The sequence below is a fragment of the Apiotrichum porosum genome, assembly GCF_003942205.1.
Source record: "Apiotrichum porosum strain DSM 27194 chromosome Unknown scaffold_7, whole genome shotgun sequence".
NCBI lineage: Eukaryota > Fungi > Basidiomycota > Tremellomycetes > Trichosporonales > Trichosporonaceae > Apiotrichum > Apiotrichum porosum.
Genome location: NW_021167114.1, coordinates 160,321 through 176,708, shown reverse-complemented (window position 1 = coordinate 176,708; position 16,388 = coordinate 160,321). Strand labels below are relative to the sequence as shown.

At 59.6% G+C, this 16,388-nt stretch overlaps 8 protein-coding genes across 8 annotated transcripts; 6 read left to right on the top strand and 2 right to left on the bottom strand.

The window, feature by feature from the left end:
• Nucleotides 1-34: 34 nt before the first annotated feature.
• RRP3 (ribosomal RNA processing protein) lies at nucleotides 35-1,539 on the top strand (the record flags this gene model as incomplete). Its single annotated transcript, XM_028623689.1, has 3 exons — nucleotides 35-375; nucleotides 417-803; nucleotides 843-1,539. The coding sequence occupies 3 exons, from the start codon at nucleotides 35-37 to the stop codon at nucleotides 1,537-1,539; spliced, it is 1,425 nt and encodes a 474-aa protein (XP_028475663.1).
• A 233-nt stretch (nucleotides 1,540-1,772) lies between these two features.
• EHS24_008372 (uncharacterized protein) lies at nucleotides 1,773-3,979 on the top strand (the record flags this gene model as incomplete). Its single annotated transcript, XM_028623688.1, has 7 exons — nucleotides 1,773-2,200; nucleotides 2,244-3,132; nucleotides 3,177-3,406; nucleotides 3,458-3,524; nucleotides 3,592-3,799; nucleotides 3,849-3,910; nucleotides 3,950-3,979. The coding sequence occupies 7 exons, from the start codon at nucleotides 1,773-1,775 to the stop codon at nucleotides 3,977-3,979; spliced, it is 1,914 nt and encodes a 637-aa protein (XP_028475662.1).
• A 138-nt stretch (nucleotides 3,980-4,117) lies between these two features.
• On the bottom strand, nucleotides 4,118-6,817 carry NUP84 (Nucleoporin nup84; the record flags this gene model as incomplete). Its single annotated transcript, XM_028623687.1, has 8 exons — nucleotides 4,118-4,422; nucleotides 4,481-4,792; nucleotides 4,839-5,004; nucleotides 5,059-5,790; nucleotides 5,831-5,916; nucleotides 5,953-6,434; nucleotides 6,472-6,576; nucleotides 6,627-6,817. 8 exons carry the CDS (start codon nucleotides 6,815-6,817, stop codon nucleotides 4,118-4,120), a joined length of 2,379 nt encoding a protein of 792 aa, XP_028475661.1.
• A 709-nt stretch (nucleotides 6,818-7,526) lies between these two features.
• Nucleotides 7,527-9,264, top strand: EHS24_008370 (uncharacterized protein; the record flags this gene model as incomplete). Its single annotated transcript, XM_028623686.1, has 6 exons — nucleotides 7,527-7,602; nucleotides 7,757-7,813; nucleotides 7,897-8,009; nucleotides 8,061-8,479; nucleotides 8,531-9,026; nucleotides 9,067-9,264. 6 exons carry the CDS (start codon nucleotides 7,527-7,529, stop codon nucleotides 9,262-9,264), a joined length of 1,359 nt encoding a protein of 452 aa, XP_028475660.1.
• A 51-nt stretch (nucleotides 9,265-9,315) lies between these two features.
• EHS24_008369 (uncharacterized protein) lies at nucleotides 9,316-9,626 on the top strand (the record flags this gene model as incomplete). Its single annotated transcript, XM_028623685.1, has 3 exons — nucleotides 9,316-9,444; nucleotides 9,495-9,554; nucleotides 9,597-9,626. The coding sequence occupies 3 exons, from the start codon at nucleotides 9,316-9,318 to the stop codon at nucleotides 9,624-9,626; spliced, it is 219 nt and encodes a 72-aa protein (XP_028475659.1).
• A 441-nt stretch (nucleotides 9,627-10,067) lies between these two features.
• EHS24_008368 (uncharacterized protein) lies at nucleotides 10,068-11,885 on the top strand (the record flags this gene model as incomplete). The annotated part of the gene is made up of 2 exons (XM_028623684.1): nucleotides 10,068-10,106; nucleotides 10,143-11,885. 2 exons carry the CDS (start codon nucleotides 10,068-10,070, stop codon nucleotides 11,883-11,885), a joined length of 1,782 nt encoding a protein of 593 aa, XP_028475658.1.
• Nucleotides 11,886-12,055: 170 nt separating this feature from the next.
• On the bottom strand, nucleotides 12,056-13,034 carry EHS24_008367 (uncharacterized protein; the record flags this gene model as incomplete). The annotated part of the gene is made up of 4 exons (XM_028623683.1): nucleotides 12,056-12,117; nucleotides 12,164-12,421; nucleotides 12,476-12,644; nucleotides 12,705-13,034. 4 exons carry the CDS (start codon nucleotides 13,032-13,034, stop codon nucleotides 12,056-12,058), a joined length of 819 nt encoding a protein of 272 aa, XP_028475657.1.
• A 143-nt stretch (nucleotides 13,035-13,177) lies between these two features.
• On the top strand, nucleotides 13,178-14,450 carry EHS24_008366 (uncharacterized protein; the record flags this gene model as incomplete). Its single annotated transcript, XM_028623682.1, has 3 exons — nucleotides 13,178-13,864; nucleotides 13,924-14,383; nucleotides 14,434-14,450. The coding sequence occupies 3 exons, from the start codon at nucleotides 13,178-13,180 to the stop codon at nucleotides 14,448-14,450; spliced, it is 1,164 nt and encodes a 387-aa protein (XP_028475656.1).
• Between the last annotated feature and the right edge of the window lie 1,938 nt (nucleotides 14,451-16,388).

Genomic DNA, 16,388 nt, shown 5'->3' with positions numbered 1-16,388 from the left:
GGCCTCCACCGGCGACTTTGGATTTTTGGCCACCATGCACGACAAGTTCAACAACATCCACACCACCATGTCGTCCGCTTCTTCCGACTCGGGCCCCTCCAGGTCTCCTTCCCCCGATGCTGAGGCTGGTCCCTCAGCCAAGACCTTTGCCGACCTCGGTGTCTCCCAGGAGCTCTGCGACGCGTGCGAGTCACTTGGCTTCAAGGCTCCTACGGACATCCAGGCCGAGGCCATCCCTCCTGCCCTCACTGGTCGTGATATTATCGGTATCGCCCAGACTGGTTCGGGTAAGACGGCTGCCTTTTCGCTTCCTATCCTCCAGACTCTTTGGGAGAACCCCCAGCCCTTCTTTGCTTTGATGCTGGCACCTACTCGGTGAGCTCTCCTAGTGTTATCTCCCAGAGCTAACTGGTCAGTGAACTTGCGGACCAGATCGCCAAGCAGGTCGCTGCCCTTGGTGCTCCCATTGGTGTCCGCACTGCTGTCATTGTTGGTGGTATGGACATGATGTCGCAGAGCATCGCTCTGTCCAAGCGCCCCCACATCATTGTCGCCACTCCTGGTCGTCTTATGGACCACCTCGAGAACACCAAGGGCTTCTCGCTCAAGGCTCTCAAGTACCTGGTTCTCGACGAGGCGGACCGTCTTCTTGACCTCGACTTTGGACCCATCATTGACAAGCTTCTCAAGATTATCCCCAAGGAGCGCAACACCTTCCTCTTCAGTGCCACCCTCTCGACCAAGGTTGAGAAGCTCAAGCGTGCTTCGTTGAACAAGCCTGTCCAAGTGAAGGTTGCTTCCAAGTGAGTTGTTGTGTTCATTGGCTGCAGCTAACCCTCCAGATACTCGACTGTCTCGACCCTCATGCAGTACTACGTCTTCTTCCCCGAGGTCCAGAAGGATGCCTACCTCTTCTACCTGGTCAACGAGCTCTCGTCGTCATCGATGATCATCTTCACCGGAACCGTCGACCGTGCTCAGCGTCTTTCCATCATGCTCAACCGTCTTGGCTTCCCTGCCATTCCCCTCCACGGCCAGCTCTCTCAGAGCGCTCGTCAGGGATCCTTGAACAAGTTCAAGAGCGGTGGCCGCAAGATCCTCGTGGCCACTGACGTTGCCTCGCGTGGTCTCGACATTCCCCTTGTCGACTTGGTCGTCAACTATGACATTCCTTCCAACTCGAAGGACTATGTCCACCGTGTCGGACGTACTGCCCGTGCTGGTCGCTCGGGTAAGTCGATCACTTTGACGACGCAGTACGACGTTGTCATGCTCAAGGGCATTGAGGCGGCCATTGGGCGCCAGCTGCCCGCCTTTGAGGTCGACAAGGAGGCTGTTGCCATTCTCTCTGACCGTGTGTCTGAGGCTGCCCGTGCGGCCCGGATTGAGATGCGTGAGCAGGGCACTGGTGGCGCCGGTGGCAAGCGTGGACGCGACAAGGGAAGCAAGGGACGGTTCGACGACAACCGTGACCGCGACGACGACGTTGTGCAGGGCGGCATGCCCAACAAGAAGTTCAAGAAGGGTGGCAGGAGGTAGAGAGGGATGCTTCTTTCTGTAGACTTTTATAGAGTACGCCTGTCATTAGGGAGACTGCGAGACATGTAACAATGCCACTAAAAACAACACTCCACAAAAAAAATGTTGCCACCCAGAGCGAGGCCCCGCGATTCCCTGTTCCGGAACATGCCCGGGAATGCCGCCCGTTCCTGCACCTTGTGCTCATGCGCGAGTGTTAGTCCTTTGATTGCCTTCTGCCCATCTCTATCACCATGGCCGCGCAGTCTTCCAACCCCTCCCACCTGCTCATATCGCGCAACCCGCGCTCTCCAGCGCACCCGCAGCTGGCATCGACAACCACGTCACTGTACTCGCCGCAGCCAGGTCCGCACCTGTTTTCCTTTGGGTCGAGTTCAGCGTCTGCGTCCGACTCGGCCGACCCAGCACACGGGATCGTTGCACACGTGCCCCTTCACACGCGGTCACACAGCACACCCGCGTTTTCGATGACCGCAGAGGACGACATGTATGAGGATGACGAAGACGAGGAGGAGGAGGACATCGTTGTGCACCCAACGTTCACGCAGGACGCGGCGTTGCCCGGACGCGTCAAGGTGATTGTCGGTCGGCACGAATTCTGGTGTCACAAAGAAGTGCTCTGGTTTGCCAGCCCATTCTTCAATGCGCTGCTACAAGGGAGGTGAGTTACCTGTCGTCTGGTTGGTGCTGACGTGGTTTACCAGCTGGGCGGAAACCTCGAGCGTTGTGGTCGCTGCTCAACCATCCTCACCGACCGATACCGATCCCGCACATGGTCCCGAGCGTTCCGTCACTTCTTCCACTGACGTACCAGAACCCAACACAGCAGAAAGCACTGTTGTACCTGGGCGCGTCTCTGAGCGGTCGTCCGCTGCCTTTGCAGCTCTCAAGGGAGTTGGTTCACCACGCGCTTCCAAGCGCTCATCCCGCCAGAGCCGCCGGAGCATAGGGCTCGAGTCCGAGTCTGATGCGGACCTCAACAAGACAAGTGTCTATCTTGACGCTCTGGACGACGGTCCCTCAGTGGCCCAGATTCTCAAGGAACTGCGCGAGCTGCCAGAACCGCCTGCGTCTGGAGCATTTGATACTATTGCCGGTACAGGCAACGCACCGCCGCCGCCGCAGACTGGCACAACGACGACGACGTCGACAGCCATGACGCCCGTGCCCGAGTCGCCAAAGGAACCAGAGACGCCAGCGGCGCCATCGCAAGCCCCAGTGCCCGTTGCGGCCGCATCCCAGGCCCCGACTGCAACGTCGTCCACGCCGCCCGAGCGGCCGCGTTCGGCACCGACAATCTCGTCCCCGTCCGCCACGCACGTTGCACCGCTCAGGCTGCAGCCAAGCGTGGGCCACACCTGCCCTCCAGCTGTGACAATGGCCACGACGTCTGACGCCCGGCACCCATGGCGGTTGAGTAATGGTTTTGACCCATCGGTCCCTGCGTTCCCAGTGCGAAAGGAGGACCGCACCGACGAGCGCATCGACGCTGTTGTCGAGCTGCACGAGGAGAGTCCCGCAGCGTTTCAGGACTTCTTATTTTGGGCATACCCTCACCTCGAGTGCAAGGTGACATGGACCAATGTGGAGTCGGTGGGTGGAAGATGTGCATCGTGATAGCAACGCTCACCTCGCAGCTCCTTGCCCTCTCCTCCAAGCTGGACGTCCCGGCCCTCCAGTCACTCTGCGAGCGGTTTCTCGTCACTCATGCAAGCGGCCGGCCGTTTGTAGCCCTCATGCTTGCCGAGCAGTACTACAATGCCGACCTGTATCGTGAGGCGTCGCGCTTCGTGCTGGACCAGTCCACATGGGACGAGCACGAAATGGCCACGTTGAGTGACCAGACGCAGCTCAAGCTGTCGATGCGGTGAGTTGCAGGCCGCTCTCTCTCTCTCTCGAACACTAGCTTATAGTTCAGACGTAACTGGTTCCTCGAGCGTCTGTTGAAGCTCGGCAGTATCGATTGCAAGAAGGAATACACCTGTGTGAGTCCAACAGGCTGGCTATACCGCCTTCTGCGTCGTTTGTGCTGCTCGCTCACAACACCGCCAGCGACACGACTGCCCAGACCCCTCCCGTTGCCAGGCACAGCTGGACGAGAAATGGCGGCAGGCGCACCAGGCCGTGTCGCGCTACGGTCCCCCTCAGCCTTCGGTCGCGTTCAGGTGTCTCCGCCAGCTCGAGACGTTCCCCACAAACCCCTCGCTCGTCATGCCGCACCCCTTGTGCCAAAGTGCCGCCAAGAGCTGGGTTACGACGTGTAAGTCAACCACAGCCCAAGGCTGCCAGAAAGCTGACTTTGGGCACAGTGTTCGACCGCATGTTCCAGCCCAAGCTGGTCTTTGGCGCCCTCAGTCCTGGTACCGAAAAGGTTAGTTGCGGTGACAGCGGACTCCAGCTGACAAAACAGTACTGGTTGTACATCACACTCCCACGCTAGACACGACATGCTTCCCGTCCTCCTGTGTCCTTTTAGTAATCTCCCCGGTCTCTTATTCCTTGGCCCCCTCTCCCCAGGTCTTCGATACAGGGGCATCATATGCATTGTTTTATAAACTTGTAACGCATCTCTACAGGGCTACTGCACCTGGACAACAGCAACGGCCTTGAACGGGTCGGGACTGCCGCTCTGCAGGGCGGCCATCGATGCCTCACGCACGCGGTCAAGGTACGCCACGAGGCGGTAGGGCTTGTCGTCAGAGCCAAGGAACTCTTCGTACACGTGATAGTCTTCAGCGGCGACGAGCTTGGTCATGTCCAGAGCGCGCTGGAGGAGGGCGGGGAAGAGTTCGCGGTTGTCCACGAGGCGGTTGTGCAGGCGCAGGACGAGGTCGGGGACGAAGATCTGGCGGATGCGGGCAAGTTCCTTGCGGCGCTGCGAGCCTGAAGTAACAGTCAGCGCCCCGTCGTGAAGCAAGCTGCACCCGTATGTATAACTCACTGTATGTCGTCCTTGACGAGATGTGGAATCGCAGCCAGCCCGAGGTGAGGAGAGCACGAGTCTGGTCATGTGTCTTCTCAATGGCAGACAGAAGACGCTTGCGCCAGTTGTGCTGGTCGACCTTGGTCGCGGTGGCCTTGGGCTTTTGCGAAAGAATCTCATCCACGGCCTCATGGCACGCAAACACGCCAAGCAGGCGTCGATAGCTGTCGTGCTCAAGGAGCTGGCTGTCATCGTCGTCACCGGCGTCCGTGGTGATCTCGGCCGGGAGCGTCCTGAGCAACGCTTCGGCGGCTGTGGCCTGGCCAAGAGCTATGGATGTCAGCTGGAACTGGACTTGCGGCTCGAAGCAGCTTACCGAGGAAGTACCGCGCCACATCGTTGGACCGCAGCAGGGCTTCGTCGTATGTCTCGGGGACCATGGTTAGCCACTCGATTGAGCGGATGAGGCGCACGTCGCGCTCGCTCAGACCAGTCGAGAACGTGGTCATGTCAGGCTGGCCAAGCGCAAGTGCAGGGATGTGCTGGGAAAGAGAGTTAGACGGGGGAATCTTTCCAACCGTATGGGTGAAGCTCACCTCAAACTCAGACTTCAGAATCTCGCTGACGGTAAGCTTGGCGATGATGGTGACGTTGAGGTTGTACTGTTTGGCGCGGAGGAGGGCTTCCTGCTTGACCTCGCGGGTGGCATTGGGATCCATTCCACGGAGGAAGCGAGCATAGCTCTCTTCGCCGTTGCCCTCGCGGAGGCACGCGGCGTACATGGCCACGAGTGAGTCCTTGCCCTCGCGCTTGAGAATGCTCAAGTAAGCCTCAAGAATGTAGTTGGCGGCAGACTCGGGAACAGGCTGGTTCAAGGACCGGAGGACGAGAACGAGGTGTGCGAAGAAACGCATGAGGGGACCAATGAGTTCGGGAGCCACCGACTCTTCGAGGCCGGAGATGCGGTCGGCAAAGGTGTTGAGGAGCGACTCGGCACGACCAAGGATCACCATCTTTTGTGCCACGTAGTACGGGTTCTGCGAAGCGTTCGCGACGTCTCCAGATTGCACAGAGGCAATGCTGGCAAACACCTGGTCAAGGCCACCGTGGGCGACGTCGACAGCCTCTTCGTCGTCACGGCCACGGAGCTGGTCCTCGGCCTGCCAGAAGCCGCCCAGCTCGCTGCACCGGCGATCGAGGCGCTTCTCGGTAAGGTGAGTGATGTGGGCCCAAAGATGGTCCTCCCACGACTGGCACGCGGGAAGAAGGGACTGCAGGTCCGAGATGAGTGCAGCGTAAAGGCTGCGCTCGGAAGAAGAGAGCGTAGGCTACTGGGTCAGCTGCGTGTGTAGTAATTAAGCTACCTACGTTCTTTGCAATCGCGCGACAGCTCTTCTTCCACAATGCGCGGGTGCGGTTGCCCTCCATTGCCGATCCCGTCAGACTGTCGTTCGCTGAAAGGTTAGCACATGGAGAAGTAGCGTACCTACTCAATCCGCTCATGTTCCACCTCCTGCCGCCCATAAGCGACGCAGCGCGCCAAGGCTCGCCGCCCTCTTCACAGACCTTGACGGCCTGGTCAAGCTCTCCATGACGAACGAGGTCCCAGAGGGTCTCAAGAAGAGGAGCCTGGTATGTCTGGTCCTCGCCAGCAAGGCTCTGTCCGTGGGGATCGCGCAGGGTAAAGTCGGGGTCAAGCGAGGTTGTGACTGCCGCTCCGTTGTTCAAACGAGCGGCCTTGGCGCGCCTCATGGTGGAAGGAAGGTAACCGGTACGGGACTCGATGGGTGGTGGAGAGGTGAAGAGTGGCCTGCTCTGCAGATGACCCACAAGCGTAGCCCACAGGGCAAGCTCAGAGTCCTCGTTGACAATGGTCTGGACAAGCTCCTCTGGCGGGGTGTATGGGGACTCGCGAATCTGTTCAGACGCCGACGGCGCAACGAAGGCTGGGTCGGCTCGGGGCAGTCGGTTGCTGTTGGGTTAGTGGAACTCATAGGAACACAACCTACTCGTAAACAGCCCGTATCAACGCCCAGGTGCGGTGCTCGAGCAGCATGGACTCGTACTCCTCCGAGGGCATGGGGGCGGACGAGTTGGCGCGGTGAGCTTGGAGGCTGAGGGTCAGATGAGAACGTTACACGTTACATTTCAGCTGCATACTTACTATCCCTCCAGGCTTCCCATGAGAGCCTCAATCATGCCATTGTCCTGATCCAAGACAACATCGTAAGGGATGGGTGTGTCGAGTTGAGCCGAGGAAGGACCAGCTTCTGTGTACTGGCTGTGGTACCGAGAGAGGATATCGGCAAAGGTGGAGTATGGGGACTGTGCCAATGTCCCTGCTGCGCCTGCCATGTTGCTGAAGAGGGCGATGTTGGAGGGGGGGCGATGGGGGGAGGATGCAAGAGCTGATGGCCGAAAGTAGAGGAGGCCTGAGGCAACAAAGCGAAACAAGAGCCAGAGCGCGAGGTGTGTGTGTGATAAACAACTGAAGAATTGACGTGTAAACACGTGTCACGGTTTGCGTCATCTTGCCCCGCAGGACCTCCCCCGGGCGGCGCGGGCGGCGGCGGCGACGGCGGCTTCCATGCGTCCGTTTGCAGACGTGCAGAGCTTGGTTCCGTTGTGTGTGTGTGTGTTGGGTGGGAGACACAACGGGTGGTCATCTTCGTTTCGTGTTCCTTCCATCGTCACCACTTCCTCATCTTGACATTTACCTTTTGCTATCCAACTCCCCCTCCCGTCTCCATCGCCCGTTACACCTCCTACCGCCCTCTCCACCTCCCCACGCCCCACATACACGTGACACCACTCTCCCCCCATTACATCAGCCACACCCACTCTCCCGACCTCTCGGTCTTGCGTCGCCACTCACCTCGTCAAAACGAGGTGTCTGCCCACCGTGCCGCCCCTCGTCACACCGTCCCCCACAATCTCCCCGCCGCCGGCCAACAAGCGACTTCGCGACTCTACCTCCCCTATACCACAGCAACCCGCTAACAAGCGCGCGCGGTCCTCTACCCCTTCAGACGACGCAGACTTGGGCACCCCGGCGCGCTCCAACATGTCTTCCGACGGCGAAGACTTTTACTACGATGACGCCGACGACGGCTTTGGGCAGGACGACGACATCATGGACGGTAAGTTGCACACAGTCCTATGCGCTCTCCTCGTCGTGGAGTTGCGCGGACGCAAATTGGCGCACACAGCGCATGGGTCGCTAGAGCACCCTCGAGCCGGCCTCAAGGACCACTCACCATCACTTTGGGAACACGAGCTGATACGTTTATGCAGACATCGACTCCGAGTCTGAGCCCGACGTCTTTGACGCTTTGAGCCCCACCATCGAGGGTGAGTCATTGTCCATCCTTCCTGCTTCCCTCCTGCCTGCCTAACCCCGCTCCCATCCGGACAACATTGACACTGCCGCGCAGAGGCCCCTTCCAAGAAGCCTTACGATGTGTCGTACAAGGTCCGCTCGCCTCAGGAGCTCCTTGACATGCAGAACAAGGAGATCAAGAAGATCCAGACGCTACTTGAGGTTCCTGTGAGTTGGCGCTACCATGCGGACCGTAAATAGTAACTGACCAACCTTTAGTCATCCGCAGCAGCCACTCTTCTCCGTCACTACGCTTGGAATGCCGAAAAGCTCCAGGAAGAGTTCTGGACCGACTCTGCAAAGTCCCTTGCGGACTCTGGGCTCTCCCCTCCTGGCTCTCCCAGTACCTCAATCGCGTCGCTTCCTCCCCGCTCCACTCGCCAGACTCGCAGTTCCCACCAGGAGCCCTTTGACTGTCCTATCTGCTGTGACGACTTCCCGGCGTCCCAGTTTGAGGAGAAGACGTTTGCCCTCGGCTGTGGACACCGTTTCTGCCGCGGCTGCTGGCAAGAGTACCTCACAGGCAAGGTCAAGGGCGAGGGCGAGAGTGCGCGAGTCCAGTGCATGGAGAGCGGCTGCAACCGCGTCGTGAGGGAGGAGGCTGTGAACGAGCTGGTCACGTCCGACGTTTCGGCAAGGTGAGAAAAGACAACGCTTGACTGTGTGTCCTGTACGGGCTAACCCTGTAGGTACCACGAGTTGCTGAATGCCGCCTTTGTCGCCGACTCGCCAAATCTTCGCTGGTGCCCTCACCCCAGCTGCGAGTATGCCATCGAGTGTTCGCAGGCGCCTCCCCGTATGCTCAACCAGCTCGTCCCTACTGTTGTCTGCCACTGCGGCAACGACATGTGTTTCGGGTGTGGCTACGCTGCCGACCACCGTCCTGTCCTCTGCAAGATTGTCAAGCTCTGGGAGAAGAAGTGTGCCGACGACTCGGAGACGGCCAACTGGCTCAACGCCCACACCAAGGAGTGCCCCAAGTGCCAGTCGACGATTGAAAAGAACGGTGGTTGCAACCACATGACCTGCAAGAAGTGCAAGGGCGAGTTTTGCTGGGTGTGCATGGGCCCTTGGTCCGAGCATGGTACCAGCTGGTACCAGTGCAACCGCTTTGACGAGAAATCTGGTATCAATGCCCGTGATGCCCAGGCCAAGAGCCGCGCGAGCCTGGAACGCTACCTCCACGTTAGTGCACAAGTCTTGGTTCCTTGCTGACTCCATTTAGTACTTCAACCGCTGGGCGAACCACGAGCAATCGGCCAAGCTCGACGCCGAGTTCTACAAGAAGACTGAGAAGAAGATGGAGCAGATGCAGAACAGCGGAAACCTGTCCTGGATCGAGGTCCAGTTTGCACGTGACGCTGTCAGCGTCGTCATCAAGTCGCGTATTCTCCTCAAGTGGTCCTACTGCATGGCCTTCTAGTGGGTTTGCCAGATCTGTGTGCGCTAACCTGTCAGTCTTACGCGCAACAACATGACGGAGCTGTTCGAGGACAACCAGCGTGACCTCGAGCGCGCTGTCGAGGACCTCAGTTTCATCCTCGAGTCGGACATGGCCGAGCAGCCCATTGCCAAGATTCGCTCCGAGGTCACCAACAAGGCGGTGAGTTGCTCGCTGGAGGGGCGATGGAACTTTTACTGACAAACCGCCAGGCATATGTGCAGAAGAGGCACGACATCCTCCTTGACGACACTCTCAAGGGCTACCTTGAGGTGAGTCTTCATCAGCGACGAACACGATGGCTAACTGTACAGCGCAGGTGGAGTTTCCAGGTGGATATCTAGACAATGGTGTCCTAGATTCAAGGCCACACAGGCCTTTTTAGCATGTCCGTAGACCCGTGTGTATGTAATATCAGTTTCCTTGTGTATCACGATGTGACGCGTTATGGCTGATCGGCCTTGTGCCGCGGTGGCAAAATTCCAGGCTGTAGGCTGTCCTCGAGTGGAGGTGGACAGTTAATTCCCGTTACACTGTTATTTCCCGTTCCACTGTTGTTCACCAACAGCTTTCCACTTTTCGTCTTTGTGCTCTTGTGGAGGCTGTTCGTCGTTACCATGCCCGACTATACGGCACAATTAAACGTGGCAAGGCAGCACATGGCTGAGCTTGTTGTCCATACACGCGCCTTTCAGTCCACCCGATTCTCCTTCGTCCCACCCATCCTCGACAAAGCGACCGATCTGACATGGGGCAGCTTCCTTCCACCTGGGATCGTGGGGTTTATGGCCGCTATCGAGAACCAAGCTGCAGCTTTAGACAAGGTGGGTGGTACTGTGGGGCTTGAACTGACAGACCAGATGGCCGCGTCGGACGTTCCACTCGCCGAGGACCCTCTTCCTCCCGTACTGGGCCTCGTGACCATTTGGAAGCAGGTCGTGCTCGCCCGCGCACCCGTCACCTTCGTCCGCTCCGCCTTCAAGGGTGCAGGCGGAAAGAAGGCTCGTGAGACGTTTGTCGACGTGATCGCACGCGGCGGCGCAGAATGGATCCGCCTGTACAACCGAAAGGCATCCGCCCTCCTCGCCGAGTTCAGGTTAGAAGATAGCTACCTCACCGAGGACGAGGACGAGGATGCTGGCCCTCCACCACCTATCAGCAATACCGTCACTCGACTTGTGGACGACCTCCTCGCTGCTGTGGCCGAGGCCGAGCGACCACCCGGAGCGGCTCGTCCGACCATCACCCTCCGCATCACTCGCATTGAAGAGCACCCAGCTGGCGGCCACCCCGACCCGCGCATCCCAGCAACCTTTGCTGCTGTGCGTGCTCGCGGTGTGAAACTCGTCTTTGGTGACCTCTCCGAGTTCTCCCTCTCGTCGCTACCGACGACTGTGCCGCCGCCACCCGTGGTCAGGCCCACTCGCCGTCTCAACCTCGACCCCACAGCGCTCATGGGTCTCTGTTCTGACCTCGTGCATTACCCATTACCAAAGGACGAGGACGAAGCTGCTGCGCGCTACTTCCGCCCCGAGCACGCTCTCGAATCGCATGTCCAGGGCAAGGACTCGCGCTGCTTCATCCCCAACGACAGGCTTGAATGGCGGGCTCAGAGCAAGAACTCGGTCGAGCTGGTGCATGGGCTCATCGACGAAATGGGCGCCCCTGTCATTGAGCAAATCCGGGACGCTCTCGATGCGCTCGTGACTGTTGACCAGGCCATCGAGTTTTGGGCCACCCGCAACGCTATCAAGTATGTTCAGGAGACCATCTCGTCCGAGACCATGATCGGCGAGGGCGGTGAGCAGCGTCGCATGCGCTGCCTGACCGGCTTGCAAGACGGCGACTTCTGGGAAGGGAGCCGTTACGAGGGCAAGGCTGGAGTTCTCACCGGGATCAAGCTGCACGTCTTTGGGGAGCCAGAGACGTACCCTGCCGACTATGACAGCTCGGAAGGCCGCCCGCCTCTCTGTCGCGAGGGCATGACGAGCTTCCACACCTCAACAGCCGCCATTGCCACCCAGCTGGTGGCCGAGTACCATGCCCGTGTCTCGGGCCGCATCGCCGCCCCGTCTACATCCATGGTTGTTCAGAAGCGGCTACCTGCCCCGCGTGTCGTCCACATCTCCGTCCCTCTCCCCGTTGTGAGCCTCGAGAGCCTCGCCCACGGCTCAGCGGAGGGCATGACGACACTGCTGTTAGGCCACGTCGTGTTTCGTGACCTCTTCAACCAGCCGCGCTGGCGCATCAATGGGTGGGCCCAGAGCAACTATGAGACCGAGGACGACGATAAACAGCGTCGCGAGAGCGAGAAAGTCAACGCCAACGGCAACGGTGAAGCCAACGGTAACGGTAACGACCACACTAGCCAGGTTCTCGACCCCGCCGCTGCCACGGGACCTGTCAACGCCGTCGCCTGGATCTTACCTTACCGCCTCCTCGGCGAAGGCAAGCGCATCAAGTTTGCAAAGGGCGACTACTCGTTCCCCAACTTCATCAACCGCGGACCGGCGGCCATGCGCGCTGCTCGGGAGGCAGCGTCGGGCACCCAGTCTCCTGCATCTCCTGCATCTTCCCGCCCCGTGTCCCCTGTACCCACATAGGGGCCATGCCCAGCATCTGTACACACCTTGCACATTACAATCCATGACATGCTCATATCCACGCTGCGCCGTATGTGAGCACAGGCGCTGAGAACAGTCGTCATTTTTGGCCAACTCGATCCGTATAATGTAAAAAACGTGACATGCTCTCTGCTACCCCTATCTCCTCTCTACTTGCCAGCATCCTCGTGCAGGAGCACATACTCTCGGGACGACGTTCCAAACTTGAGCACTGGAAGGGTGTCAGCTTCTCTACGGCCACAGAACAGCCAACTCACCGTCGCTGGCGCGCAGCTCATAGTAGCGCGACTTTGGAATCTCCTCGCCATTCACATAGGTGCCGTTTGTCGAGTCGAGGTCGATGACAAACGGCTTGACCTCGGACTTTTGGTCGCCAAACTCGTTGCGCTTGGTGATCTGGCGGAACTGGATGGCGGCATGCTGCTTCGAGCAGCTGGGGTGCGCGATGGGAATGTCGGTCACGACGGTGTCGCGGCCCACGAGGTAGCAGCTCTGGCGGTAGATGTGGATGAGGTCTGGCTTGTCAGCTTTGGGTCGTCTCAGTCTCAGGCATCGTTAGCTGTACTCACCGACCTGCTCGTCTCCCTTGAAGACGTACAGCCGCCAGTTCTGAACCGGCTTGCGCGCCTCGGGCGGCTCGTGGTACTTCATCGCCACGCCCTTGACCGTGTTGGCCTCCTTGGCGAGCAGGCCCGAGTTGCCAAAGTTGGGCTTGATGGGGGACGGCGCGCGGGCGACCTGCCATGCGTGTTAACAACAGCGAGCAAGCAGAAGAGAGCTGCACACGACACAACTCACCTCGCCACCGGTGTCCTCGTCAAACCGCTTCCTGTCTCCATCACGCTCCTTCTCGCGGTCTCTTGCCGAGTACCCTTCATCCCTCCCGCGCGAGCTGTAGGTGTCATCGCGACGCCTGTCTGTGCCATCGCGGCGGTCGCGATCACGGTCACCACGGTCACGGTCTCCTCGGTCACCACGTTCACCACGTTCACCACGGTCTCCGCGCTCGCGCTCACGATCCGGCGAGCGGCGCCGGGGTGAGCGCCTGTCGTATTCGCGTGGCCTGTCGCGATCTCTCCGTGGTGAGCGGGACCGCTGTCGTGAGTGTGGTGGGCTGTCTCTGGGCATGGCGGGTTGGATGCGAGAATGGGCAAGATGGAAGCGGAAACGCTCAGCTGTTTTCTGTTTTGGGCGGCGACGAGAACTCGGTGGGCCTCCCATATTGTTGGCACGCGCGCGCCGTGCCTGAACCCCCGCAACCAAAGCCGCAAATGAGCGCATTTGAGTCTCACTACGATCACTACGGGACGTCCTCTCTTCCTCGTCTTTTTCATCCCCGCATCTGGACGTCTCTTTGGATTCTTGCTCCCATCCTCCATCCTCAACGGGGCGTATCCCGCTTCCCACCCCAGGAGACCGGTCTGCCGCTTTTCGGGGCGCGCATCCACCTCGGCCACCACTGGTCCCCCGTCGTCTCTCGACCCATCAGCTCCACTTGCGCCTCGCCTTCTCTCCTCATCACCCCTTCCTTTCCTCCTTCAAAGATGGCGCCTCGCGCCACTCTGCAAGACCAAGTGACGACGCTCCGGAACGAGCTCGAGCTCTCGACGTTTCTCAACAAGGGCGTGCTGCAGAGCAACTCGGAGTACAAGCTGCGCATTGCTGAACTCGAGGCCGAAAACCAGGTCCTGCGTACCGCCGAGTCACGCCTGGCCGACACGGAGGACGCGCTCGAGGCGGCCGAGACACGCGCCCAGCGCGCCGAGGAGTCCCACAAGCGGTCCGAGGACCGGCGCGCCGCTGCCAACGCGCGCGAGCAGGACGCCCGGCGCTCGGCGGAGGAGGAGCGCGATCTCTGGCGAGCACGCTACGACGCGCTGTTCAAGGCTACGACACAGGTCCAGAGCCTGCTCAACGCGGCGACGGACACCGAGCGGTCACGTGCAGGACCGTCGATGGTGAGCTCTAGCATGCCCCACAAACCGAGCTTGCACGACTTATGCTAACGTGTGTACAGGCGAGGAAGGTCAAACCCCGCGTCTCGGCCCCGCCAGCACCAGCGTCGCGTGGGAACCCGACATCACAGGCCGTCGAGGTCAGCATCTCGTCCCGCGCGCCGCGACTCTCCAGCTCGCGCGCGTCCGCGTCCGCATCAGCAGCCGCATCTGGCCCAGCCGAGACGGACGTGTCGCCGCTCCTGCGCGGGCCCAGCGCTGCGGCGCGTAAACGCCGGCGCGTGGACTCTGTCAGCGACAGCAACGACGACGGAGACGCGTACGTCGACAACGAACATACCGGCCGCACACGACCGTCCTCGTCGCCTGCCCGCCGTCCGCCTCGACCACCAACACCCCGCATCCCATACCCGGCACCACGGAAGCGCGGGCGTCCCCCCAAGCAGCAGGAGAGCGACAGGACCAAGAGGGCCGCGCCGCGTGATGACGAGCTGGTCAAGAGCGAACCAGAGAGTGATATTGGTACGTGGTGCAACGCTACATTTCCCCGTTAGCCCGCTGACAGATGGCAGACCCGCTGGCGATGTAGCATGTATGTATTGCGTGTGTGAGTAATGGGTTAGGCGGCGATGTATGAGACAACATGCCCATGGAGGGCATAAAAGCAGCAGCTCGCGCAGGGCCACTGACAGCGCTCACTGCGAACAACAACAACAACAACATTGGCACTCGGTGACTACTTGGCTATGCGCTCCTGACGCTAATGCGGGCCGCAATGGTGGCTCCACTACCACTTGGGTACCAGTCGGTGTCGACGGCGACCAGTTTCACGGCACAAGCGTCTGGCCACACCATGGCGAGAAACACCACGCCTATTGTTGACGAAAACAGTAGCCCTAGTGCGTTTCTCCCAAATGCGCCCAAATACGCCTTCAGCTGGAAATACTCAACGCCGATGAACAACATTGGCGCGAGACAAGGTCGTCTGGCCGTGGTCTACAGTGTCGTGATGGGCTGAAAGTCTGCCATGTCACATGGATGGGACCAGCACAAGGCAACCTTGCTCAACACAAAACAAAGTCAGGTGGCCGCGGACTGCCTCTATATCCCTGGCTTCACCAGCACGCTGGTTAGGTGGGAGATGTCCCGCCAGTACCGATACTTCAAGCCGCGCGACACGCAAACATACCTGCCAACTATACCTGCCTAGCCACCGCCGACAACCTGTTCGCTGTGGCCACGGTGTGGCCGTCGAACGCCAGCCTGTTACGTCCGAACTACCCCCACTGAAAGGCGATATGCTCGAGGTACTGGACAGTACTCACCACACCACAGGCCACAGGTCAGCATCGGCGTCGAAATGTCTTGGTTCCGCAGACAGCACCTATAAAGCTGAATCTACCAAGACCGCCAAGGAACCTGGTCGCGATCGTCTGGTTCGTGCGATGCGACGACGGGGTTTGTCACTGAGATCACTGCACTGCGCCTGCGCAGCTGCCGTGCCAGATTGGCCGATCATACTGGACTGACCTTTTTTGGACGTGTCCTGCATTTACACTCTGACCCAACAGCTCGGCGCGCTCGGCGCAGTCCTGTACGGCCTCTGTACTGTACAGTACATTCCCGGATCCCTTCCCTGGGCAACCATTACTGTGCATGCTGCGTGCGTGTCTTTCCTAAAGGCTGCGTACCTGCGGCCTGCGGCGGCATAGAATGACTGACGGGGACCCTTCATTTGCGCTGTTTACACCGTACCCTGGGTGTTTTGCTCGCTCCCTCCCTGCGTCTCCAGCCATCGACAGATGAATAGGTTTAGCGGGTGCTGTCGCACTAGTGCTTAACGACAAGGACATTTGATGTAACTCTTGGCATGCTTGGTGACGAGCGACAAACCAGCCTGAGCTGGGACGATTTGTGCTTGTCAAATTGTTGCGTTACATATGCCAAACCGTGAAGACACAGGTTCCTACGTCCTCTCCCAGATGACATGTGTGTGTGCCTCACCCAGTCTTGTTCTTCTGCAGCGGCTGTGCGTTTGGGTTCGACGGACGTGCATGCAGGCGCGGGACAGGCATCGATTCCCGCAATGCCAAGAGGTGCATGCTGTCCATGACCCCTGCAATGTCCACAGCAACATGGTCGTCACCTCACCGTCGGAAATGTAAAACCTGCTGTCATGGGCCAGGTGTACCAAAGGACGGGAACCGAGGACACAACTGCACGACTCTGTGAGACGCTGCCTCCCGCTGTCCGCCTCGTCTCTCCGTTATTCTGTCGTTTCGGGTCGTCTGTGGATCTGTGGCCTGAGGCTCGTTTATGGGACGACGACCCACTGCGGGACTGGCTGGCTGGCAGGAGTACAGGAGCAGGCAGGGAGTGCTCGCGCAACGACGGCACGGGAACCCAGCGAACCCAGCTCTGCAGGTGTGTGCTTCTGCCAAGCCCAGCCCGCGGGAACAGTTCAAGTGGACGGTGTGGTGTGCAGTTGGTACCAAGAGATCAAGAGACCAGCCATCCCGCTCCATCA